This window comes from Ylistrum balloti, unplaced genomic scaffold, assembly GCF_031769215.1.
Source record: "Ylistrum balloti isolate Yb309-2 unplaced genomic scaffold, AGI_CSIRO_Ybal_v1 Utg370226, whole genome shotgun sequence".
Lineage (NCBI taxonomy): Eukaryota > Metazoa > Mollusca > Bivalvia > Pectinida > Pectinidae > Ylistrum > Ylistrum balloti.
The window spans coordinates 1,743,840-1,771,569 of record NW_026782188.1 but is presented as its reverse complement, the minus strand read 5'-3'; the positions used below and the strand labels follow the sequence as shown (position 1 = coordinate 1,771,569).

Genomic DNA, 27,730 nt, shown 5'->3' with positions numbered 1-27,730 from the left:
GTTTCCAAATGTGTATAAAATCAATGAATTTTAGAAAGTAAAAAAAAAAATTAATGTTTCATGAAACTATGAAACAGCTAGTGTTTGCATGGAGATGTATACAAGAAACAGCTGGATACACATGTATATACATGTATTTATAGCTAACAGATGGCTAGTCAGGACATAACATGGGCTTATCATGATCAACATCCTCCCACTACTCTTTCTATAAACTAATACTAAAGACAATTTTCTAATTGAAAATATCTATTTTTTGCACAAGTTTGAATCAATACCTTATCTCTTTTGTATCAACAATTTATAATGAACTGGTGTAGGATCCTATCATTACAGTATAAGCAGCTCTACAAAACATTCTTAGCACAATAAGGGAACACCTTTTTACTGTCTAAAAAGGCCCAACACATCTATCTGCACCGACAAATGCAACTGCATTCATAAGTGTAATCTGGTTAAACAACTGTGTCCAGTATTGTAACCACATCTTCCAATGTAACCCAGTTACACTACTATAACCCTGTCCACTATTGTAACCCTATACACTACTATAACCCTGGCCACTATTGTAACCCTAAACACTACTATAATCCTGTCCACTATTGTAACCCTATACGCTACTATAACCCTGTCCACTATTGTAACCCTAAACACTACTATAACCCTGTCCACTATTGTAACCCTAAACACTACTATAACCCTGTCCACTATTGTAACCCTATACACTACTATAACCCTGTCCACTATTGTAACCCTAAACACTACTATAACCCTGTCCACTATTGTAACCCTAAACACTACTATAACCTTGTCCACTATTGTAACCCTATACACTACTATAACCCTGTCCACTATTGTAACCCTATACACTACTATAACCTTGTCCACTATTGTAACCCTATACACTACTATAACCCTGTCCACTATTGTAACCCTATACACTACTATAACCCTGTCCACTATTGTAACCCTATACACTACTATAATCTACTATAACCCTGTCCACTATTGTAACCCTATACACTACTATAACCCTGTCCACTATTGTAACCCTATACACTACTATAACCCTGTCCACTATTGTAACTATACACTACTATAATCCTGTCCACTACTATAACTACTATAACCCTGTCCACTATTGTAACCCTATACACTACTATAACCCTGTCCACTATTGTAACCCTATACACTACTATAACCCTGTCCACTATTGTAACCCTATACACTACTATAACCTTGTCCACTATTGTAACCCTATACACTACTATAACCCTGTCCACTATTGTAACCCTATACACTACTATAACCCTGTCCACTATTGTAACCCTATACACTACTATAACCCTGTCCACTATTGTAACCCTATACACTACTATAATCCTGTCCACTATTGTAACCCTATACACTACTATAATCCTGTCCACTATTGCCCCCCCTCTACACTACTATAACCCTGTCCACTATTGTAACCCTATACACTACTATAACCCTGTCCACTATTGTAACCCTATACAATACTATAACCTTGTCCACTATTGTCACCCTATACACTACTATAACCCTGTCCACTATTGTAACCCTATACAATACTATAACCTTGTCCACTATTGTCACCCTATACACTACTATAATCCTGTCCACTATTGCCCCCCCCCTCTACACTACTATAACCCTGTCCACTATTGTAACCCTATACACTACTATAACCCTGTCCACTATTGTAACCCTATACAATACTATAACCTTGTCCACTATTGTCACCCTATACACTACTATAACCCTGTCCACTATTGTAACCCTATACAATACTATAACCTTGTCCACTATTGTCACCCTATACACTACTATAACCCTGTCCACTATTGTAACCCTATACAATACTATAACCTTGTCCACTATTGTCACCCTATACACTACTATAATCCTGTCCACTATTGTAACCCTATACACTACTATAACCCTGTCCACTATTGTAACCCTATACACTACTATAACCCTGTCCACTATTGTAACCCTATACACTACTATAACCCTGTCCACTATTGTAACCCTATACACTACTATAACCCTGTCCACTATTGTAACCCTATACACTACTATAACCCTGTCCACTATTGTAACCCTATACACTACTATAATCCTGTCCACTATTGTAACCCTATACACTACTATAACCCTGTCCACTATTGTAACCCTAAACACTACTATAACCCTGTCCACTATTGTAACCCTATACACTACTATAACCCTGTCCACTATTGTACCCTATACACTACTATAACCCTGTCCACTATTGTAACCCTATACACTACTATAACCCTGTCCACTATTGTAACCCTATACACTACTATAACCCTGTCCACTATTGTAACCCTATACACTACTATAACCCTGTCCACTATTGTAACCCTATACAATACTATAACCTTGTCCACTATTGTAACCCTATACACTACTATAACCCTGTCCACTATTGTAACCCTATACACTACTATAATCCTGTCCACTATTGTAACCCTATACACTACTATAATCCTGTCCACCATTGTAACCCTATACACTACTATAACTCTGTCCACTATTGTAACCCTATACACTACTATAACCCTGTCCACTATTGTAACCCTATACACTACTATAACCCTGTCCACTATTGTAACCCTATACACTACTATAACCCTGTCCACTATTGTAACCCTATACACTACTATAACCCTGTCCACTATTGTAACCCTATACACTACTATAACCCTGTCCACTATTGTAACCCTATACACTACTATAACCCTGTCCACTATTGTAACCCTATACACTACTATAACCCTGTCCACTATTGTAACCCTATACACTACTATAATCCTGTCCACTATTGTAACCCTATACACTACTATAATCCTGTCCACTATTGCCCCCCTCTACTACTATAACCCTGTCCACTATTGTAACCCTATACACTACTATAACCCTGTCCACTATTGTCACCCTATACACTACTATAACCCTGTCCACTATTGTAACCCTATACAATACTATAACCTTGTCCAATATTGTCACCCTATACACTACTATAATCCTGTCCACTATTGTAACCCTATACACTACTATAACCCTGTCCACACTATTGTAACCCTATACACTACTATAATCCTGTCCACTATTGTAACCCTATCACTATGGTAACCCTATCCACTATTGTAACCCATCACTTTTGTAACTGCATCACTATGGTAATGATTTGCACTAATGTAACCCAGTTCTGCCACACCTGTACCTATAACTCAACTCCTGTTACTACTTAAAGTGGCACCACTCTATCTAATATCAACTGAAATTCCACCAACTTAAGATTAGAGTTTAAATTATATTGACATATCACTCACTATTGTAAGACGTTCCAACAAGTAAGATTATAAGATAGGAATCTGTGGCATCAAATTCAAAGGCAGGGAGATTCTGTTTTTTTATCTGGTTGAAAATTATAGGGCAACATTATATATGCTCATGAGTATTGTGAAATTTGTTTTATTATACATGCATCAGTCAAGAAAATTAACTTTCAAAACATTATTATAGTGAACTGAAAACCTAGGAAGCATAAGCAAATTTATGGGTGTTAATATACAGACAATATGTATACAAAACAGGATAATAACTAGGGTCCAGACAGACATGGCCCATATTTAGAAATTTCTGGTACATTCATAAGATTTCTAAATGCATCAATCCCATTTCCTGTTTAGTAATATTGTAATTAACAATTCTCAACATATATCCACTGGTTTAAGATAAGGTACCTTGAGTTGAAACATGATGTACTAAGTAGCATCAGTCATGATGTTTAATTTAGCTGGTGACACCACTGTCTTTTTTAGACCTAACAGCATATAGTACATTACACTCATAACCTTCTGTCCTAAGGCAAGCTAGCCCTCATATAAAAGTGACACAAACTATGAATTAATGGTGGTTTCTTGTACACATTTAATGAATATATAATCAGAAGAGCTATCATGCTGATACCAAAACAGTAGTAGGTGTATATGTATCTGAATTTGTAATTCTATACTGATCATCTATCACAACTTAAAATAATACTGGAATGACAAGTCACATGGAGAATTATATATAGGTAAAACCTAAGAACACTGGGACATCTCTGACAGTTTTACAATGACTCTAACAGACATTGCACTGATGACCTATCAACCCATTTTTTTCAGATAATTGAAACTTTTTGTGATTATGGTACGATTTGAATGGTAAACATCAGCAAATTTACTTTGTTGACTTTTCTTACAGAGCTAGTCCTTCACTAGTTCCTTATAGTATAACTTACATTACCGTGCATTAAGTACATCCTTGTGACGTTGTGTTATTATGTATGTGATAACTGTCATTGTTGTAAGTATATATAACAGAAACAGCAAAGTTAATAAGAATCTAAACATATTTAATGATCTAGGTGACATGCAAAGTCAAGGTTATGTATTTAATACATCAATCCTGACAGCTCCCCGTCATAACAATGAAACATAGATTTATAAAATTATCATTCCTTACAGTGTACAGATTTTATTCAGTGAAGATACCTTTCACAAAAAAATTTGTAACTGTAATCACTGTGCTGTTTGTATCTTTACACTTTTATACTGTGGCCAGAGATGAATCAAGAACAAAGTCCTGATCTAGATAGTGGACGAGCTACTGTAGTAAATCTAACATATATCTTATTGTACATTTAGCTTCCTCAAATCTCATCATAGTCGCTAATACAATAGGAAGTTGCCTCTTCTTGTTTCAGTCTCTACAGATATTTCTTCTATGTAAATGGGACTAAATCTGGCAACGATCCTAGGATAGAACTATGGTGAGGAGGAGATTATACAATTTCCATATGTACAACAACAACAATGAACAACAACAATCGATTATATCTGTACTATAAACAACAATCAAAATTGAAATCAGCTGTAAAATTCTCCAAGGTATCCACCCTAAATTCTCACTATAATTATACTGATAAGCACTTTCCATTATTCGTCTTGAAGATTATATCCAGGAAGCATTAGACTCATCTAAGAATCCTAGCTATCTTAAAGCCTAGCTGCTTTCAGTTTCTTCTAGGCACTTAAAAATCAAATTATCCATAGACTTGTGTTTTGGTCAACAATGTTTAGTTTTGAACAGTACATAGCTTGCTTTTTGTCTTAAACAAATAGGTTTGTCTTTAAGTTTAGTCTTGGTAGTTGCTAGGGTATATATGTTTGTGACAGCGAGATGTTTAAAGCTTAAGTCCTAGGACAGGAGAATTTTCATTACACCGTACTTACTTATCTTCCTAGCATACATCTTTATATAATCACTAATGAAATGAAAATAAATTTTCTTCAATACCATGAAAACGTTGTGAAAGTCAGGATACTGCTTACCAAAACACTGTGATAAAAGTCTAGATAAAACTTGAAGTATGAGCTTCATGGATACCCTCATACCCACATATCAACTCAGATATGGACACTCACAGCTTTCCTATGATGTATAATGTACCTTCACACAAAGTTCAATGTCCATACCTCAAAGAGTAGCAGTATTTTATATACATCATACTAGCATTTAAGGCAAAGGACAAAAGTTATGTAGAGGTGACAATGACCCCACATCAGCATCGGGCAAACTGGCCTCTCTCGTATCTATTGCCAAGTCAGATGTCCACACAAAAAATAGAGGTAGAGACCTGAAGGCCTGTACCTGGCATGCCTATTTTTTTTTTTTAACTATCTACAGTCAAGGTCAAAACCTACTTAGCATTAATGCAGCTGAAATGATGGTATAAAGATTAAGTATGATTTTAATAATGAATGATGCAATCATGATATAACACTACAACCGATATAGAAATGACAGCTCAATACAACCACAGCCAATGATAAATGGACAGAAATAACACACATAATGGACACATGTCAATACATTATTTGTTCTATGATTTACAGAGTTAGATTATATTTCCTTAACAAAGGCTTCGCTAATCTAAAATTTACACAACATTTCAAACTACCAGTGTTTTAGGTCACACAGTGTCCTCTTAATTTCTCTGTACCTCTTGATGAAATAGTAAATCCAATACATCTATAATGTCTCTAGTGATTTGACTAGTAAAGGTTTAGTTTTAAATGACACAGAAAAGATCAATAACCTCTTCATGGTTACCATTAATGAAAATTACCTGACAAAGGCAGCAGGTACAGAGTATATGAACACATTCATAATAAATACCCATAACGTAAAACTTATGTCTCATTCACTAGAGGTCATACAAGTACAGATACAGAACCATCTAAGCTGTACAAAAAGTGAACACCATGGGGTTTTTTACGTCAAAAGTCAGCTGGGCAGTTCAAATTAATTAAATAATTATATAATTCATTTATCAAAATCTTTAACAATATTTCAAAGAATTACTCAATAAAATCCCTATGTGACAGAAATGTAACATAAAAACTGCCTTAACTAGTTTAAGCTGTTTTCTGGAATGTAATGATTGCAATCATCAAAAGGCAAGACACAGGGGTTGTTAATTAACTACATATGTAAAGTAACTATGGTATCAGTAATGTCCCCTGCCCCCTGTTGATATCTTGTTATACTCTTTCTTTCCCTGTATTGTACTGTATAAAGTTTCAGTACTTAATCAGCAGCTATCATTTACCATGTCCAATTTCAGGAAACATCCTGCCAATTTGTACATGGCCTTGATGAAAATGAAATGTTCCCTGCATAGACTCAAGTGAGTTTAATAGTATGATGATTGTCATGTAAAAGACAAAAAGGATGGTTTTAAATCATCTTTAGTGTGACATTTCCTGCTGGTTATGTTGCAAAAGAGATTATGGACAATGTGAGCCTGTAGTGTTTGCTTGTAAAACAGGATATTTTATGACCTTATTAGCTCTGAAACTTGTAAATTAATAATACAGGTTTTGTAAACTGAAAGTTTCAGAGTGGCATTTAATAACTAAAGTCTGTTGTGTTCAATAATAATAATCTAGTACAAATCATACTGAACACCAACAAATCTGATATTCTCAATCCATGCATTATTATTGGATTCATATTGAAAATTTCACGGTGTAGTTTTTGTGATCATGGGATATATTTCAAGCTGAACTGACAATAGCTGTACAACTTTAATGCATTAATTGAAATCAGAACTATTACTAAGAAGTTAATGCTGCAAGACAATTTGTACTGATCTTTTACAGCAGAGGAAAATGTGAAATGTTCTACAGCAACCATGACATCAATAGCATGTTTGATCTTAGATAATGTTCTGTATTAAGGAATTGTGTTGTGTATTGCTAACGCTTTCTCTGTTGTAAAATACAGTACTTGGATGTCTTGCATACACATATAACGCTATAATTAGATAGAGTTATTCCCTTCGGACAATCATTCCTTTTTGTACATTAACAGTTAAGGCAAAGGCCATCTTATCCATACGAATCAAGGTGAATTAACATATCCATGATTCTGTTAGCCTACAACACACGATTAAAGATGGCACATTATCATTCATTTATAGACAGACTTGATAGAATAATCTCCTGGAATTTCTTGGAATCATGAAAAGAGAAGTCATATTTACAATAACACAGGGGCACTTTCCCTATTTTTTTTTTTACAAAGGAGCCAGCGGGAAATAAAGATATTGCCTTCCTAAATTTCAAAAGGAAAAGAGCAAGAGATTAAAGAATTTGTTTTACTTTAGGTATAATGTTGAACTTCAATAAAAAATAATAATAAAAAAAAACCTGGAAATACACTTAAGAACTTGCAAACTCATTTCTAGAATCCTTCCTGAACAGTAGATAACCTCTCCATGACCCATAGTTTGAGAAGATACATGAAGTTTGAGAAGATACATATAGTGGGAAACAGGTCAGAGAATACTGATCACACTTGCTAATCAACAAGGAAGAGATTATTCATCTAACAAAGATTACAAGTTAGGCCTGATGAAGTCCAGGTAAAAGTGATTGACAATTAAACATTTGTACAAACTACTTGTAAAGTCTGCATTTAGTGCCAGTTTGTTGATATGTAACATTCGATTCTCAATAAAAATTTATATTAGTCTATAAATGTACATTTTATTTCTTTTACAACAATTGTGAAATAGGTTATTTTAAGTTATCCTTAGTCTTGTTGACCAAAATGTAAGTATGCTAGTGTTCTTAAAGTGGGAGGAAAGTGGGATACTGGGGAAACCCTTCCTTTTCATGTCCACTCTGGGAATCAAACCCCAGAAGGCTAGGTGAACGGCAAGTGTATTACCACTGTGCCACCAGACCACCCCAATTAACATTAAGATAAACCGCAAGGCAGTAGACATTTCAATGGACATTAGTTCTGTTAATTAATTAATTTTGATAATTAATCTTGAACTGATCCTAGAATTTGATGTTCATTATGTCTATAAGGACTTTCATTGGTGCATTAAGGCGCATATATATATATATATATATATAAATATTCTGATGTAACAGCTGTAAGAAGTTTCATATCTATAAAGATCCAGACATTTAATGCATCATCAATCGATGATGCTTTTGTTTATAAGATACCAGTATACCCGTCCTTCTGCATGCTTCTTGTTTTCCTCTCAAGTGACAACTGAATGCTTAATTTTCATTTGCTAAAACTGGGATATAGTTGAAAAAGAAATTCACTGTTTAGAAATTATTGATTTCAAATAGATTCAGCTATTTAGAAATATAGATAATAAAGCAGGCTAATAGTAGTACCAATGTAATGATCAAAGAGATATTTAATATGATGGAAAAAAATCATCAACTCACAATGTAATTAAATTGTTTCATTAGAATTTCCTAAAAGATATCATCAGTTGATAGTGACGTATTAAGGTCTGAGATGCTGAGGACCGCCAACAAATAACATGAGTAAAAAACATGGCATCTTGGCAGTAGAGGAACCCGATATTGATTTTGCCTCAGAAATGAAAATTTAATTTAAAAATCCATCTTTTTTCTTTTTATTTTTCTTTGAAATAAATGCAACTTCAAGATAGTGATGAAAGAGTTGAATTATTTTCAATCTAATACAAGTATTAAACAAGATTAATGTAGAAGACTAGCAAATAGCAGATTTTGTCTCCATAGTTCTAATACAGGGTGCAATCATTGGTCATATCATGAATCATTCTTATTCCCATTTTACTGTTTTCTTTCATTCACCAATTCAACCCAGATGTTAATGTGCAGACACTAGAATTGCAGATGGCTGTACAGTTCACCTTTCAGGCCTGTACAGCATGGCATCTATAGATATTTGTAATCATACCTAATGGCAGGCAGGATCAGGTTTCTATCAGTGAAATGCAGAAAGTCATATTTAGTAAGTGCAAATGTGTGCTGATGAGGCAACAAAAAAGGCTACTCTGTGCAAATGACATTAGCAATAGCGTCAATGATGACTGAATGAAGGACATGATCAAGTGCGACGGCGATCACTCAGGGACCACATGGCATACTCAGGTCAAAGTTGAAGGCTTTGGTTACCTACTGTATGTAAAGATCAGGATCAACATGTCAAGAAGACCCATACTACAGATACAACCATAAACACTTCATACAAAAGTTACATCATCTGTTGACAGCTGGTATCCATATATTTAAAAATTGATTTACCAACAGAAAGCCATTTGGTTATCAATGCATTTATTCCAAATATATTCATAATGATCCAATACTTTTTTAAAGTAAGGTAAAGCTTAGTTAAGACTTTCATTTCAAATCTTACAAAGGACTGCTTTCAATTTCTTTTCATATCAATATTACCATATATATGTTTCTTTTTCAAATCCAGTAGGAACAAAGTATGCCATTTGCAGTGCATACAATTTTAACAATTACCACATACCATCACTAAGATGTTTGTGAAAGTATCTATAACTGTTATCAGACATATGCATATGATCACACCACCACACTACAGGGGAGGCAATACAGCTCCCCAATCATTGTAATCACAACACTCTGTGTGCTGTCACCCTGGGGTAAAATTCCTCAGGATCATGTAGGCAAAATTATGCCATTATGTCATATGTTACTACCTCAGCAAATCCCTGGAAACATCATCCTCACTGTTGTCAGGGGAAACAATTATGCAACCCCAGTGAGTGGGCACACATGATGGGGAAGGAATCTGCTGTCATATTGCTTCTCTACTAAGAGTTTTTCCAATTTAGTATGCAGTGTACACAGAATGTCTCGGGGAGGCTTCAAATTCAGCATCAGCAACTACACAATAGCACCAATGCCTGAGTAACTACACAAGCCTATTATTAACACTCAGTAACCCAATCAAAGCAACTTGAAAGGCACAGAACAAAAACCTTAATGTAAAAGATTATACACTACAAAACATCCCATGCAGTTGATTGAAAACTTCCATTACATCACCCTTCTAGAATTGAAAAAACATCCCCATAACACTAGAAATTTTCTCAGTTTAATGAAATTTCAAGGAAGTTGTTAAAAAAATCAGTTTAGAACAAAGAGGTGAAGGAACTTTTCAGTTCAGTTTTATCACTTTTAGTCCATATCAGGACCAAAACATTGCAATGCAGTATGTCGTTCAATTTCATTACTCAATTCACAATTACAGATATTCTACATTATGTAATATTGTTCGATGAAATATCATTTAATTTGATTGGTTTTGGTTTCATATTGTGTAAAGTCTAATCAACAGCTATCACTACTTAATAACATCTCTCATGTATGTGAGTGGAGTAAGTGTGTTGGAGTGCATGTGTATGAGGAGTAATGCAATATGTACAACGTAAAATGTAAATTTTGGTTCAAATTAACTTACTATCTTATCTGGATCAATAAAGACTTTCATTAAAACACGTTTGAATACAAAAATGTATTACACTGGATTAGTAATGTATTTACCACACCAAAAATCCTGGACCTGTGTCTCAATGGATTATTATATACCCTCTAATTCTGAACAAAAGATATAGACATAGTAAAAACGCTTACATGTCTATGCCCTTCAATGTTGAAGTCAATTTGTTTATACATAGTAAACTGTATGTATAGATCAACACAAAAATATTGATGACCTAACCCAACATGCACAGAAGTTACAGTATAGCTGGTATGTCTAGGCAAACAAATACCTGGTAAACTAGAAAATGGAATTCTATATACTAATATTTACACAATGGCAATGATAATGCCATACAATTACTTAAATTAAAATTGAAATTTTTAAATGAAAATAATTATTCCTGTAATGAACCATTATAGAACCCAAAGAAAACTCCATTTCTAATGGAATTATCATTATAAAATAAGGAAAAGTCTTAACAGTGACAGCTCATTAGTTCCAATGAAATCCTGTCATTTCACAACCAGAAAGCACAGTGTGTCAACAAAAGCATTTCTCTTTTCATATATTTGTGTCTCTATTTTCTCAATAATACAATGCATTGCAAAGTTATTCACACAGGTATTGAAATTCCAAGTTTTGATGTTAATGGTAGAAGAACATGTGGACTAAAAATAACTTATTATACCACAGAAAGTGTTCTAATCACAAACAGTATTAAAACATTTTAAAAAATAAATCTTGATTAGTTCTAACTATATACATGTAATTGTTATATCTGTCCCACTAATTTTGTCTACAAAATATTTTCCTGAGTAAGTCTAGCTGTCTGTGCAGTCATACATCTGCCATACTGCCTATATATGTATACATTTGTATATGAAGTACTGTATCAAGTGTTCGTACAAGAGTAGTACACCAAGGCAGCTGATTTCATCATGGATTAGGAACCTTAAAACACTTAAAACCAATTGTCATCTTCTGATACATATATGTTAACATATATACAGGTAATTATGGTGTAATATCAAACATTTTGAATGCTATATTTTTAATCTGTGTCATCATAATTATTGGGCATCAAAGCATTTCATATAGACAGTGCTCTACCCAAGTGAAGGTACAGGATCTATACTGTAAAGAAACTTTCCAACACTATAGATAGATATATCAAACAAGCACTTTAAACTTCAGAAAAATTCACTAGGTTGTCATGCCATCAGAAAAGATTTTAGTCAAAAAGACATCCCTTTCTGATGACTTTCTTCATCAACATATCTCTGTGAGCACATTGTTTCTTATTCACAATCTGTCAATAGGAGTTGTAAGAAAACAAATTTTAAAAAAAGTAAATAAGTGGAAAAACACAAAACACATAAACAGTGTCAACAGTGTACAATCAACTTTGATAGGGGTTTATAAAGAATGTGGCATCTTGTTTGAAAAGGAAACCTGACAATTTGGATTTATTGTTTGAAAGTGAAACCAGATAATTTGTTTTTCTTGTTTGAAAGTGAAACCAGACAATTTGTTTTTCTTGTTTGGAAGTGAAACCAGACAATTTGTTTTTCATGATAATTTCTTACTGCTGCTGAACCCCTAAATATTACTTGATAAGATCAAGGGTTTATCAAAAACCTGTAAGCTTAGCCCCATCTTAATTTATATATAATGATACTATTCAACTAATGTATCGCAAAGATTAAAGTATACCATTCCAATTGTTATTGACAGAAGGTAGAACTAAAACTGTTTTGGTAAAGTATATTGTTGACAATGTTGATGTTACTGTAAGAAACACAATCAACTTGAGAATAAGTATGGATAGATAAGACTGACTGCATGGATTCTTGTCTGGTTTTAGATCACAGCAGAAGATAATGGTCTATCAGGCCCAGCAATATCATAACCCAGCCCACATCTATTGCTCTACAGTTTACACAGAAAATCAATCTCCTATCAATCTTTGTAAAGCCCTATTCAATCTGTAACCTGGCTTAACAGCAGTGTCCTACAGAGCATTGACATCAACAAAAACAGATACCTTCAGTCTATCTACACCCCACAGACATACCATATTATACTCCCTCATGCTCATCTACTAGAATATACTTTCCTGTCAAATTACAATACCAACAACAAGCTTCAGTGACCTTGCTAGTATTACACTACAAGTACATAAATGATTACACATTCCAGCAGCATGCTTCAACTTCAAATACAAACTATTATTGAAAAAAAAAAGAGTTTAGACTTCAGCTTTAAGGCAAATCTCATCACTTAAATGACTTTAAAGTGTACAAAAGTTCATTTTACAATTTAGCATTAGACAGCCATGCTTATTTATATTACATTTTAAGTACATGTGGTAATACATTTAGGCTATTATTCTTGGTATTGTACTACAAATTTGTTTTTCTGTGTTTGTTTTTGTGATCAAACAATACATTAACAGTACCGGGTGAACATTGTGGTTTTCAATAGACTTGATCATTAACCCAAATACAATACTGAAATTACCTATAGAACTACTGGGACACTGAAATAGGCTAGAGGATTGTTTTGTGATATTACAGCAGTATGTTGTACACAATAACAATTCTATATTTATATATGCAGTGTCAATATACCCTATGTGTATAACTATCCTGAACTAAATGCTACAGAAATTACATACAGGTGTACTTCTTTAAAATATTTGCAGAGGTGTTTTATCATTTCATGCTAACAAACACCTTCAATAGCATAACAATTTGCTTAAAATTAGCTTACCAAGAAGCACCTCTTCAAAATGTAATGTTATTGAAATTTTATACTGCCACCTGTGTTTAACTTTGAACTTTCACAAATTTATACATCATGACGTTGAAAGAACATGTTTTTTTCAAAACAGTAACTTAGATCTGCTTCTAAAAAAAAACCTGAAAATGTTTGTATCTTACAAATTATGTTAATATTGGAACTATTCTCAGGTATCGCATGGTCAGCTACAATTACAATACAATCCATTGAGTTTGTTAGTAAACCTCATTGAGCTTCATCAAAATCAAGTTACATGGTCATCACAATCAAATGACTTTTCAACAAAAATAGCCAAATCCTTATTAAAAGTAACAAGAAAACAATCATCATGACCAGTAGGTATATGTGCTATTTCAAATCCTTGTAAGGCATGTATGCATTGATCCCTGGAAGTCTCAATAGACCTGAAGTGATACAGATTTCATCTCTATATTATCACAGTGGCCGATTAGGATTTCAGTTTCCACCTCCACTTTACCTTCATAAACTCAAGTATATTTTAGGTAGGATTTAACTCAGACTTAAAGCACCATGCTGTGGATGGATGCATATCATGACATGTTGGTAAGCAGTGTGAAAAATGTCCACGAACTTTTTATAAATGTGGGTTTGCTCCATTACAGGGCAAATTGGGAGTGTAAATGGAAAACTATAGATGAGGTGGGATATCAAGAGTAATGCTAATTCTAAACATCACAACATCCAAGAGAAGCGCACATAAAAAATAGCTTTAAAGGAGTAATCTATTAACAGTCAAACCCTTGTAAAATCATTCAGTAACCAAAAAATGTATGAGCTTCTTATCTTTACACTGCTAATGTAATTACCAAAAATATCAATTGTAATTTCGGTGTAAATATATTGTTTAACTAAAAACTAAAAAGAGATATGTCAGATTCCAAGATAATGTATGTTCTACTTTTAGCAGTGTAGAAGATCTAACGTTACAACCTCAGTCCCATCACAAAAATAATAAACTCCACACTGTCTTAATATATCTTCACATCAATTGGAAACTATAACAATATTAAATCAGAGCTGATTATACAGTACACATCTTTGTAAACTGCTTTTATGTTCACTAAGACATTTTACGGTAAAACAATCACTTCCATCACTAACCTACATGAACTGTTTGATGCATATCAATGAAATCTTTAAAGCTACATAGTTATAAAGATAAAAAGCCTCACAATAATCAGACCTGGTGCTAACAGATACACTGATAATACACTAACTTACGTCAATACTTTCACCCTCTGAACCCATATCTGTCTTGTGGAGTAGATAACACTGTCTTCTATCTTCCTCAAGCATGACTATCGGTTACTTATCAGCACATGCTCCCTTATCTTTTAATATTCTTTTCAGGCTGTCCTGATTTCGACCACAGAGAAATTCATAAAGAATTATCACATTATTACTGATCATCCAAATATAATGTAATGCTTCCTTTCATTTCAAAACCAAAATCTGTGAAAACTAAGAAATTAAAAAGGAATTAAACTGACAGAAACTTATTGCTATAAACCATAACCTTAATGCATGTGAATTGGGAAAATAGTTAAACTAGAAATATGGACAACTAAAATCTGTCATTATTCCTCCTAACTTAATGATGTTCTAATGGCATCCACATATTGTAATAAGTATGGGAAATTGGTGATATATTACCATGTAATACTCACCTTTGGCTCTTAAGTTTTAATATTTAAATAAGTGTCTTAACAAAGTCAAATGACTGCAGGGAGCTACACATCACGATCCTAGAACAATATAACCTCACAACATGAAACATTCAACTTTAATAGTTCAACACTAAATGGAGAGTAATTTTTCATCAAAACAGATTATAGCCATGTAATTGTGTATTGATAACGAAAAAAAAATTACAAACAAAACAAGGGATCACTTTCAGTACATCCTAGTTTTATTGCTTGGATCATTTCAAAGGCTTTTCAGTAATTTTTTTTAGGATCTTGCTACATGTCAGTATTGGATAAAAACCATGAAATGCCTGAAGAGATTTTTAAATATTCTAGAAATACTAAATCATAGAATTCATCTAATGACAAAATATAAAAAAGCTCAAATCTAATAAGCAAACCAAAAGGATGCCTTACTTTGTTTAGAAAATTCCAGTGATATCATATAATCTGATTATGAGAAATGTTTACCATACCCCAGAAAACAAAGACGATGATATCTGTCAAAAGGTATAGAAAACATGAACAAGCACATCACAAGAAGGTTAATATAACGTAATCAACATTTCCTCCCAGGAGTCCAAGAGGACAGTGGGGTGAGGCAACAACTGAAAGTCTGCCTCTCAAAATCAATTAGAGAGGCAATGCATCATGTGTCATGATGTACTTTTTGAAATTGCATCAGGATATAGTCTAGATACAATGCTTAATGTACTCTATCAAGCGAAATATTTTTATTGGTTCTTATATTCTGAGCTTCTCCTTACATGCACAAAGAGATCAAAGTCCCGACTGGAATGAGGAGATATTTTCTACCTCAGTACATGTTGCCCAAGACATGACAGAAGCCATCAAATCCCCCTTAAGTTGCTTATTTGAAAAAGATCCTTCACCTTTTGTGAAGCGTCCCTAAAATCCCTTACCCCAGGTACACTGCCTATTTGGGTGTATCCCTCCTCCCTTTATACTACCAGAATTCTGCATTATAATTGTCCATTTGGAGATGTTTTCCAAATGTTTTACAGAGATATCCAATCCCATACCTATTTGGAAGTGTCTCTAACCTTTGTAAAGGAGCCTGCTTAAATTTTAAATATTGCTTGTTTAAAGGTGTCCCAGACATTTGTAGACCTTTCTTGTCCAAACTCCTTGCATTGCCTGTTTAATAGATGTGTTCTCTAGGCCACTGTGGGGAGCCTGGTCGAAACCTCTTTTATATTTGCTATTTAGAATTTCTCCCTAACCTTGTCGGAGTTACAAAAACTCTTTACATTGTTGACTTACTGTTAACACCCACTCTATTCAAAACAAACACTTTTAGAGGGCAATTTTCTTCACCCCAGCTTTGTGTATATCAGGATTTGTTCTTATTCACTAAACCATCATTACTTGTGTTTAACAAAGAGAAGACAGGTGAGGTATATCAAGTGAACTACACGCATGTAAACCCAACAAAACTGATTTCTAGTGTTTCTAACATGACTACAGGTATCAGGCATGTAACTCTATTCTAATATCCTTGCACACAGACCACCAGCTGTTCAACATCCTAGAAGAAATGATTCAGTACAATGAGGTTTGTTTGTTAGTGTTAGAGCCCTGTAACAGATGGAGATCACTGCCGGCTTTAGACTCCCAGATGTTGACTGGAATCAATGGTATTGATCAAGGTCATGTGATCATTACGTAAATGTTTTATTCCAAAGCTGTCTTGCTGGTGTGACAGATTTTAGACTATGTTTCAGCAACCTATTTAACCTAAACACATCTAAATTGATCAGAACACAGTGCTTTCTTAGTGTGTCCTATAATCATCATTGCTAAAATATAAAGTGAACTCTGTTGCAATTGCAGCATTTTTTTCCATCTTTTTTCTATTTTGGGAATAGGTCTCAATATGACTATCTATTTGGGAAAAATGATGTAAAAATCTTAGATTAGGAAAAAAATCACCAAGATACATGTCTGTTTAAAAGATCATGTTTTTAGTTTTATTTCTTTCTTGTGTAAATGCTATCCAATGAAGATTGTGTTTTAAAACATTCTAATTAAAATAGAACATTAATCCCCACACAGTGTGCCATTTCATGAATGTCATTTAAATTCTGTAAAATGACATTTCTGAGAAATTAGTTAATAAAGTAGTGTTGCTGTGTAAAATGATGTTCTTACTGCTTGATTATCCTGCCTTCCTCATTCCTAATCATGCTGATACAAATAAAAGCCCCTGTCATGGTTCTATTTCATCAGCCAGGTTTTCAAACCCTACTGGAGCTTGAATGTATTTCTTCTCAGTGTGTGTCAAACTTTAAAAATCTTTACAGGTCATTTGGGCAGGTAATCAAAAATTTCTACAGGTCAAAAATAAATTTACAGATCTGAAAATTTAGTTTTATTTGAGCACTACAATTTTCTTTTGTGCAAAGTTAGACAGCAAATCTCATTTTTACTGTTTTTACTACCCAAAAAAATGAGATAACTCATATAGAGTTTAATCAAGCCATCTTGAACAATTTCTGAAATAAACATGGAAGAATAGGAAAAGTGATTTTGACTCTTTTTTTCCTCCTTGAATGCAGCGAAACATTTTTGAGATGTGAAGACCATTATTTGCCAAACTACACAAGACTGCCGCATATGTCCGATAAAATTTAGGTCAGTCAGGTAAGAGTAAAAAGTAAAAGACCAAATGTCCAGTAATGCTTTGATAATTTTTTAGCAGTATTAACCGTTTTTCTAATCAAAACAAATTTTTTATTGCCTATTCAAGCCTTTGATTGCATTGGATGTAAAAAGTGATATTGCTATTGTGTATAGAATACAGTGCTTGTATCGTTGTTTCTGATTCTTGTATACAGATGTCAAGATGATTTCATATTGAAGTTTCATGAACCTTGGGCTTTATGAAGTTAAACTTCAATCATATTTCATAGCAGGATTGCAGATAAAGGCCTGGTAGTTAAAAATGCCACAAAGAAAAGTGTTAAGAGAAGTGGTGGTGAGAGAGTTCTAGCCAAACTTCTATATCATTTGATTGATTTTGCAATGTCTCTTACTCTTGTAAACAGGTAAGTTTAATGCACAGAATCATCAGACACATTGGTTCACTGGTCAACATCATACTGATGGCTTTGAAGATTAAGTTACATTTTGTACCAATTAATATGGCCCAGACAGTCTGTTGGAAAGGTCAAAACATGCTGAGTTTGCAATAGAGGATCTATGAGCAGGTCGTTGAACCAGAAGCTACAAAGGAGCATTGGTGATTGCTTCTTCGATGATGACAGAGAACCTAGATAAAAGTATATATTAATTCAATAATATTCAATAATATTACCAATACAATGTATATAATATCTTTTGGGTGGAAAAAAAGCTTGAAACTAAACCTATAAAGACCTGTATCGGACGATGTCTTTACACTGCATTAAACTGAAATAAAATAGAAATTCAATGTGTCTGTGGTTTGCTATCTTGGTTTTTACTTATAGCGTATGTGTATGAAATAGTACAAAAACATATGGCCTGGCAAACTTCCCTCTGTCTGGTAATATAACCTTTCCTAGTTTACCTGAATTAATGTCCTTTAAAAAATTTTAAAGTTAGGAAAGCACTGGAAGATGGAGAGGCAAATAAAGGGACATCACACACTTGTATACAAAACAAAGGAAATAACTTATTTTTTCTGAAAGGAGAACATCTTAATATCAATGCAGCTAGTTGTATAATGCCATGCAATTCATCGTTCGGCTCTAATTTATATAAATCTAAATTTGTATTGAAAAGAAAAGTGCTTTTATCTTGTATGTCTTTTTCAAATCATCAGCAGTAAGTGTTTATGTTGGGAAATCCTACACTGGGCTTTTAACTTACAAACAATCTCAGAATATGGTTGCAATAAACTTTTAGGTAGGTTTAATGTAATTGAATTTCCATTTACGAATGAATGATGATTTACCTTCCATACATATGGTATTTACATATACATGTTTGTTGATAAAATTTTACCAGATTCCTGCTTTTACTGTTCATCAATACTCAGTACCACAAACTGTCTACAATAATATGCTTTGTTTGACAATTAACTATTTCAAGCACTACCAAAAAAGGATCAATACTGCGAAACTTGAGATATATCTGCAAACATTCAGAACTAGGAGCTTGGTTGAAAAATCAATTCTGTTTCACTCAGTTGAAAATCAATTTTTCCAAAAAGAAGACACAGTACCTTATTTATACATGTACATATTTTCAGGGCCCCAATATTCAAGTTGATATATATGATTTCCTAGTGTGGACGTCCTACAACATGCATGATTTGCTTTGGACTGCAAACTTATAAAATTGAAATTTTGATATCATAACTATAAAGGAGTTAAAAAATTCAGTCATAATGAACTATGGGAGATTTTGAGATGAACATGCATACAAATAGCCTTGATTGCTTCATATGTAACCCCATACTAAGGAGCAAGAATATGTCCTTACACTGCTGGAGCCTATATTGTGATCTCACCAATTTGTTGTCAAGAATGTTCACTGCTGTATGAGAGAATTCATTCTAATGAACAATACCTTGGTCAAGATTCAATCTTTTTTGTTTTGGCTGTCATTAAAAAAAATTAAAACCTTCTTTATGCCCCTCACTGCACCTAAAGAGGTGGTTTTCAATTTAATGTTGGATTGCACTTGAATTGGAAAAATCAATTAAGCAATGTATTAACAAAATGTTTAACTTTTACCTCTTGCCACCATCATTGTTAATGCTTGTCTCATTAATATCCTAATCTGTCATAGTGGATGAATTGAGACAACATCCAGAGTTTTGGGAAGACCTACTATGCACTTTATACCTATAGTTTGTTCAGTGTCATTGTAGAAACTTTCAACAAAAAATTTCTTTACATATCATGCAAACATCACACAAAAGTCACTTAACAAGGATAATTTACATCCAAGGAAAAAATTCAAATCCAATGAAAAAGTTTGTTTTAATGAAAACAAAACATGCAAATGATACTTACTCAGTCTGATCGTTGACAAAGATTATAAATCCGGTGACTGGTTCATAATCCTTTCCTGCCTTTGCTGATCCATCCACAGTTTTGAAAGGAATCTTCACCGTACCTCTGGCACCAGATGAGCGAGTAACCTTGATGTCAGTTTGTCCGATGGCCTCAGGAACAACAACCATTTTTTCATCAAAGAGGAATATTCCAGGGTGATCATCATCCAAAATCATAACAGTGGCTACAAAAGGTGTTCCAAGCTTGACCTTCATCTGGGAAGAACCTGTGTCAAACATGCCCTGGGAATCGCCTAAGCGAACATTGCTGAGGCGGACATAGAAGTGTTCATCTTCCTCAAAGATTTCATCATCAATGATGCTGACTGGAATCTGCTTGTGGATTTCGTGAGGGTAGAAGACAAGGGTTCCTTCGGCATATTCATAATCTGCACCTCCACTGGCCGAACCATCTTCAGTTTTGTAATCTACGTACATGGTCTTGCTGAGATCACCACCCTCCCTGGTAACAGTCAGGAAGAAAGTTCCGATGTTTTCCATTACTGTGTAATGACCAGGGTCAAAGAAGACTTTTGTGGTGAACTGATCACGTACTTCTACCTTGACATCTTCTACACTAGCTCTCCTATCAATCTTGGCCTTCTTGATCACTTTTCCACCTCCAGTAAGCTTCCTTGTTGCCTGAATACGGTAAAACGCCCTACTTTTTGGTCCTTTGTTGATTGCTTCAAGCTCAGCCATCTCTTCTAAGGTCTTCATGTCAGTGTTTGGATTCTTCTTACGGAGATTACGCATAATATCCATGTACTCCTTCCTGTGCTGTTCATAAGCCATGAGCTCCTTCACATCAGCAACATTCCTGATATCTCTAAAGACTACATCATCCACATGGTTCATTTCTGTGTCTCCTTCTGCCTGAATTACTACTCCTTTCTGCCTACTTTCCCTGTACTTTTTGGACAAAAATTTGTGTGGTAGAAATTTGATGTCTGCAATATATGCAGTAAGGACAGTTATGGGAAAGAAGATAAAGGTGATTACTGCTTCCCATACTTCTACTACTCCATATGATGAAACGGACAAAATGAAATACATCCATAAGTAAGCAAATATACTCCAACTTGCAGTAATGAAGAATACTCGTAAATGTTTGATGGTACGCTTGTCACCCGCAGGAATAGAAGACACACAAATGGCTGTAATGACAAATAAGTTAAAAGCAGCACTACCTACAATGGTACTTGGACCTAAGTCTCCAGCTTCAAAATTTTTACCACAAATTTCTATAACAGATAGAAGAATTTCTGGTGCTGATGAACCGAGAGCCATAAGGGTCAAGTTTGACACTGTTTCATTCCAAACTCGGACATTGACCACATGTGTGCTTCCATCTGGTCTTCGAATTACAACATCCTTCTCCTTTGAAGTGATAACTTCAATAGCAGACATAAATCTGTCAGCAATAATGGAGACTCCCAAAAACATATAAATCATAGCTACAAAATAAACAATGGCTCTGGCAGCTTTATCACCAGCGCTGAGATTCCTTGTTGGTGTCCACAATGGGAAAAATATACCCGGTTTACAGGGCTCAGCATCCATGGTACATGCTGCTGGTACTTCTGTGACATTATCTGTAGCCATTGTTGTCACAGACTGAGCCTCAGAGAGTGGTAACATGTCCAGTAAGGCCATGGACAGAAAGCCAAGGGCAAGGGGCTTCATTCCTGCTGACATGGTGAACCGTCTGTACAAAACATCCATCATGAATTTTTCACAAATTCTTTTATCACAACTTTAATGTTTCCCTTAGACCTGTAACAGACAACAAGAAAATACAGGTAATAGTCAGCAATTCTCAATTTTCTTTCTATTATTGATTATAAGTGGAGTAATCTATACCCAGATCCGTCATTGCAAAACTATGGGATTCAGAACTTGATTACCATATAACAGGCATGCAGTCTATTTTCCAAGATTACAAATTCAAAGTTTAAAGATTGTTAATTCTTACAAGTGTTCTCTCTAAGTTTTAAAACAGCTGGTTGGTCAGAAGATAATTCTGGCAGTGTTGTGATATCAACCTATTGTATGCTGAAAAAATTGTTGGTTTAACAGTGTGGATGAATACCAGCTATAGGATGTTTATGCTGGCAACCAGCAACCACAAGTACATGCACTGATAACTAGTACAATAATGTGAGCTATTTCACATGGTAAAAACATGACTTTCTCTTTACAGCAAAATAAATGTTAAAACAAACCTCAGGGATTGCAAGAAATCAGGTACACATAAACAATATATGGTTTTTTTCCATTACACATTCTGTACTGATCATCTGACAAATGATCATCGAACAGTTCATCAGAAACAGTCGTGAGATTTGATTTGAGTAATTTTCTTTCTACCGCAGACACTACCTTATGTAACAAGACAGTGTTATGCTATTGTCTAGAACTTGATTCAATTTTAAAGCCACACATTAATTACAGTTACTGTAAGAGCACAGAGATCAACCTAAACTACCTTTAGACCCAGTAATTATGATATTATAACAAGTATTTATAACTGGATTATATACTTCTTAATTTAAACCATCATGTAACAGGTTTTTTTTTTTCATTTTCCAATTTGCAGGCTGAAACATTGAATATAAATATTTATATGCATGGTACTTGTATTAGTATATATTATGTATGACTGCTACTTACTTATCAGTATCTACAGCAGGATTGTACGCAAAGCAGTCATCAATACTTGTAGAATCTACACTAAACCTAGCAATGGGACTCGGCTTTCTCTGGGGATTCATTAATCGTTGTTAATTGGATAGACACAGTCCTGTGTATATAACTATGTACTGAAAAGGTGTTGCTGCTCCAAGGAAAAAACACCACATTATATCTCGTACTGAAATATGGATTTTTTGGCGATACAGAGATATTAACTATTAATTAGAAACTAATTACTAAATTGATGCTAAATCTTCATGTTTTCTCAAATAGAAATATTTATGAAAATTGTGTTAATAAGGCCACATTGCAGCACAATACTGATGCTGGAATTATTATACTTCTGCAGTTATATGTAGCTAATTAGATGTTTTATTGAAGGAAGGCTTCCAGTACACATACAGCAAATATGTACCAGGTAATCAACAACAATAATTAGTACTGGGTAAAAATCTTACATCTCAAACTATTTTGCAAAATAGAACATTAACAGAAGCCAATATCCACTAACTCTGTGTAAACAATAATTTCCATATCTGTGCAATAGAGCAGAGCTGTCTAACTTTGACATACCTGGTAGGTTTCATTTTAGCTTGTCTTGACATTCGATCTTATAATGAATATTGTTCTTTCATGTATTTTGAAAATAAGGTTTGAAGTATTATACACAAATTATAGCTATCTAAGTGTGAAATATTAATTCCATTTTCAGGCTCCACTTTTTTCATACTGGGATACTGGGTTAATTTGCAATCTCCAGAATTTGAAAATTATATTCCACAAGTTATTCCAGCTTGCTATTGACCTCGTTTCTAGCTTCTGTCAACACTTGAAGCTACCAAAATACCTGCTAATTTTCCAAATGGACATCAAATCTAATCTGTTTGTTGGCATTCACAAATTTTGAATATTTTCATTACTAAAGACATATCAAGGAATCATGCAGTCCAAACATATCTAGATAATATAGTTATCAGGGATGACATATGACAGTTGTTGCTTATACTGTGGTGAGGGACTAGATTTTAGGTAGACTAATTTCCTGACATGAAAACTTTGTAAATATCGTTTATAGTAGCTGTCCCATTTCAATGATACCATTTGTGTGGTAACCAATGGCTATGACATGAATATGAATTTTCATAAATTGATCTATAGTTGTGATGTTGGTGATGACGGTTTGAGTAATGACTTCCATAATTAGTTTTAACATGTTATACAATTGTATATGTATACTTTTGCCTTAACAGTGGTCAATTCATTGGCTTTGTTTTCTAGAATAAAGGATCAATGTCAATTTGAATTCATTGCCCTTCATGACACTCCTGTTAAAATTTTTCCCTCAGCCAGGTACCTTCATTTTGAAATGGCAACCGAAAATATAAAACTTAACCACCTCAAAGCTTTATTCAGACATAATCTCCTGAATAAGTTTCAGAACGATTTTGTGTCCCATTACTACAAATATTTATAATATAGGTTCTTAAAATGTGAACAAGTCCCCTTGGAAGGCATAAGGACTCAAATATCTGTGTACTGAAAATCAATGCCCACAATACCAAGACCATTATACATGTATGTACTATGCCAGTCATTTCATTTACTACCTAGTGCTCACTAACCGCCAGACACATTGATATTTCAAGGTCCTTGTTTCTTTTTTTTTCATGAATATTTCTCAACAGGTTTTCCTAGATGTTTGAACAAATAATGAAATATCACAATATTTTGCTAAATAAATGTTGTGGCATAAGACTTGAGGTTTTTCTTTACTTTGAAGTTTTGACAAATTGTAGTAAGAGATTCCCACAAGAAGAAAAAAGCTCTTTATCCTTTCTAAAAGATATTTAACCAGGATTTTTCTGCACATATGTCAGTACCTTGGGTATAAATTCGTGATTTGTCAAAAACTGACTAGAATAAGAAATATTTTTTCAAACATTGCAAGAATTGATTTTTATCATACAGAATCACAACCATCGGTCTTGCTTTCCTACACAATGTAAATTATATATAAATATTGATAATTGTTTATTGTAAGATTTTCTATGAGTTATGACTTACAGTAGCCTGGCCATTAACATGTGCAAAATATTCATAGACATAACACATAGAGGAAAGCTAATTACAGAAGCTACATACGTACCTACTGACACTAATATTACCATGCCTGTTACTTTCTGTAATTTTTTTACTGTGTATCATAACATAACCTTATCTATAATGAATAAGCATATGCCAGAACCTAAAGAATGAATATTTATACAATACAGCAATACAATAAAAAACACAACAGAATTTCAATAATTTGAAAAAGAGAGACTACTGATTTTTGTAAAACAGCAATGAAACATCGTAAAGTAATCAAACTATTGTGAGTTCACACAAACTGCTGATAATCAAGTGTAATTTGCCTTCTAGATACATAATCTATTATTCACAGGGTCAAGAACGACTAGCAGCATACCCACTATAGCCTAAGCAAGTGCCATTCTTCAAGTGAAGAATAGTTCTAGACTGTTATTTTTGTTCTAATTTTGTAATTAGCTATTTTGGCTGATTGAGTTGGTGGAGATCATGTCAGCCATGATCAAGCAAACACAGCAAGGATACTTAGTGAGACACACCAGTGTTATTTTCACAACAAGGTAAATCTTGATTGATTAACACAAGAACAAACAATTCTAAATTTACTAAAAAAAAAACACAAAAGGATACATTATGGAGTTACTATGTATTTCAGCATCATCTATTTTTTTTTTTAAATTTTAATACAATAGTGCATGAAATTCCTTTCTACACAAGACACTCCATCGTGCTACTCCTTTACATTCAAGATGCAGGCATCAAGCTAGGACTAAAAGATGTACAGGATTAACATATAATTTTTAATCTTTCAGAACTATTATATTTTGCATTTGTAGTAAATGCATATTTTTGAACTTTTTCAAATTTACAATTTCCAAACTTGCAAAGTGGGAACCAGATGGTTGGCCAGAATGTTTATCAAGAATTGCAGTTATTGCAAAAACAGTTGTACAATATTTAAACATATGAAGCCTTTACTTCTAAATAGGTAGAACAATCTAGATCTGCCTGAATTAGTTAATAAACTCTACAAATGAATTTGATGAAGTAAGAAGGGGTAAGAACCATTAATGATTTCTGTTTTTCTTCTGCTCCTTTGTAATCTCAAGTGACTTTGCTCTTGGTATATCATGCCAGTTTAACATTTTTTTCTTTACATTGGAATTCCATGCAGTATTGTCTAAATAACTTCAGCTTAACTCTTTCCTCAGTTAAATGTCTATTGGATAATACACTGTACTCCATCTTTCAGAAATGCAACAACACATTTAAAGATTTTCATGGTGCTTCACAGCAAATAGAAACTGAAGAAAGGTGAAGCAACTCAATTCCATTAGTAAGAATATTTGTTTATCCTTCTGTCAATGATTGGCAATTTACAATCTACTAGCTTCAACAGTCATTATGTATTTAAATAGCCTGAACAGGGTTCAAAGCCATGTAGCACACAACACCTTAGATCATGGACATAAAACCTAACATAACAGTAACACTAGTATTAAAAACCTTTATTACTAATATTATCTAAGGAAGTAGTAGAGCATTAGGCTATAACATGTATACATCAGTACATGAAAATTAAGGCTTATTAATGGTTTACGTCTCAGATTAAACATGCAACGTGCTGGCTAGCGATGTTTACATACAATGTATAACATCAATTAATAATCTTAACACAAGTTAGCCTACGAGAATATCAGTAACAGTATCAGAAAATTACTATATTTAACATGTAATTTCTCGTTCAAAATGTGTGATGATACTGGTTACACCTTCTTACCTGCAAGACCCTTATAGAAAGGTCTTTTAACAGAATCATCTAACAGTAAAAATCCACAACAGAACGGTGGAGTATCAGAAATCGATGAACATCATATTGATAACATAAAGATGGTTCCTATACTTCAATTATCACCCTGTGATATGTGTATATATACTTATGCATATTCAGGAGAGATGTTGCCTGGTGAAATCCTATACTCCCTCACTTTCACTGGCAACCATGGCCATTTTTTAGCAGACGAATTTTACACACTGTCCATCGAAAACACATTTTATCGAGGACTAAAATCAGTCCACGTACATGCAGAAGAATTATAAATGCATACCCTTCGTAGAACTGTCATTATTTCACTCAATATCACGGCTCAGTGTAACTGTTACGTATTCCATACATTATCCATGAACGGTAGCCCTCTGCCTACTACTGTGCCAGATCGTTTCACACCAAGTCGTCAATTACGCTAAATATGGCATTGTGGGTACATCGGCAGACAGCGCTTTTCACCAGAATCAGGGGGAGACAATTAGTTGCAGCAGCCGCAACATGTAGGTAGACGAGGCGATATCAGCTTATACTATGTTATCGTGGTTAATACCGCGAAACATCTGAATGTGTCTACCGTGTGTGTCACTATCGAGGTTAATCCCATATACACATGTATTTAAATGA

General features: G+C 34.0%; 1 protein-coding gene across 3 annotated transcripts in view; it reads right to left on the bottom strand.

Annotated features, from left to right (window-relative positions):
• Positions 1-27,510, bottom strand: part of LOC132551938 (sodium/calcium exchanger 2-like) — a 69,959-nt gene extending 42,449 nt beyond the window's left edge. Inside the window, exons 1-2 of one of the 3 annotated variants that reach the window (XM_060216079.1) lie at positions 27,387-27,510; positions 20,456-22,272 (exon numbers count right to left, since the gene is read on the bottom strand). In XM_060216079.1, coding sequence (XP_060072062.1) covers positions 20,456-22,224 — 1,769 coding nt within the window. In that variant the 5' untranslated portion in view covers positions 22,225-22,272; positions 27,387-27,510. Of the gene's footprint in view, positions 1-20,455; positions 22,273-27,058; positions 27,302-27,386 lie in introns of those variants that run through there. The other 2 variants (XM_060216082.1, XM_060216081.1) reach the window with 2 other exon arrangements.
• Positions 27,511-27,730: the final 220 nt, after the last annotated feature.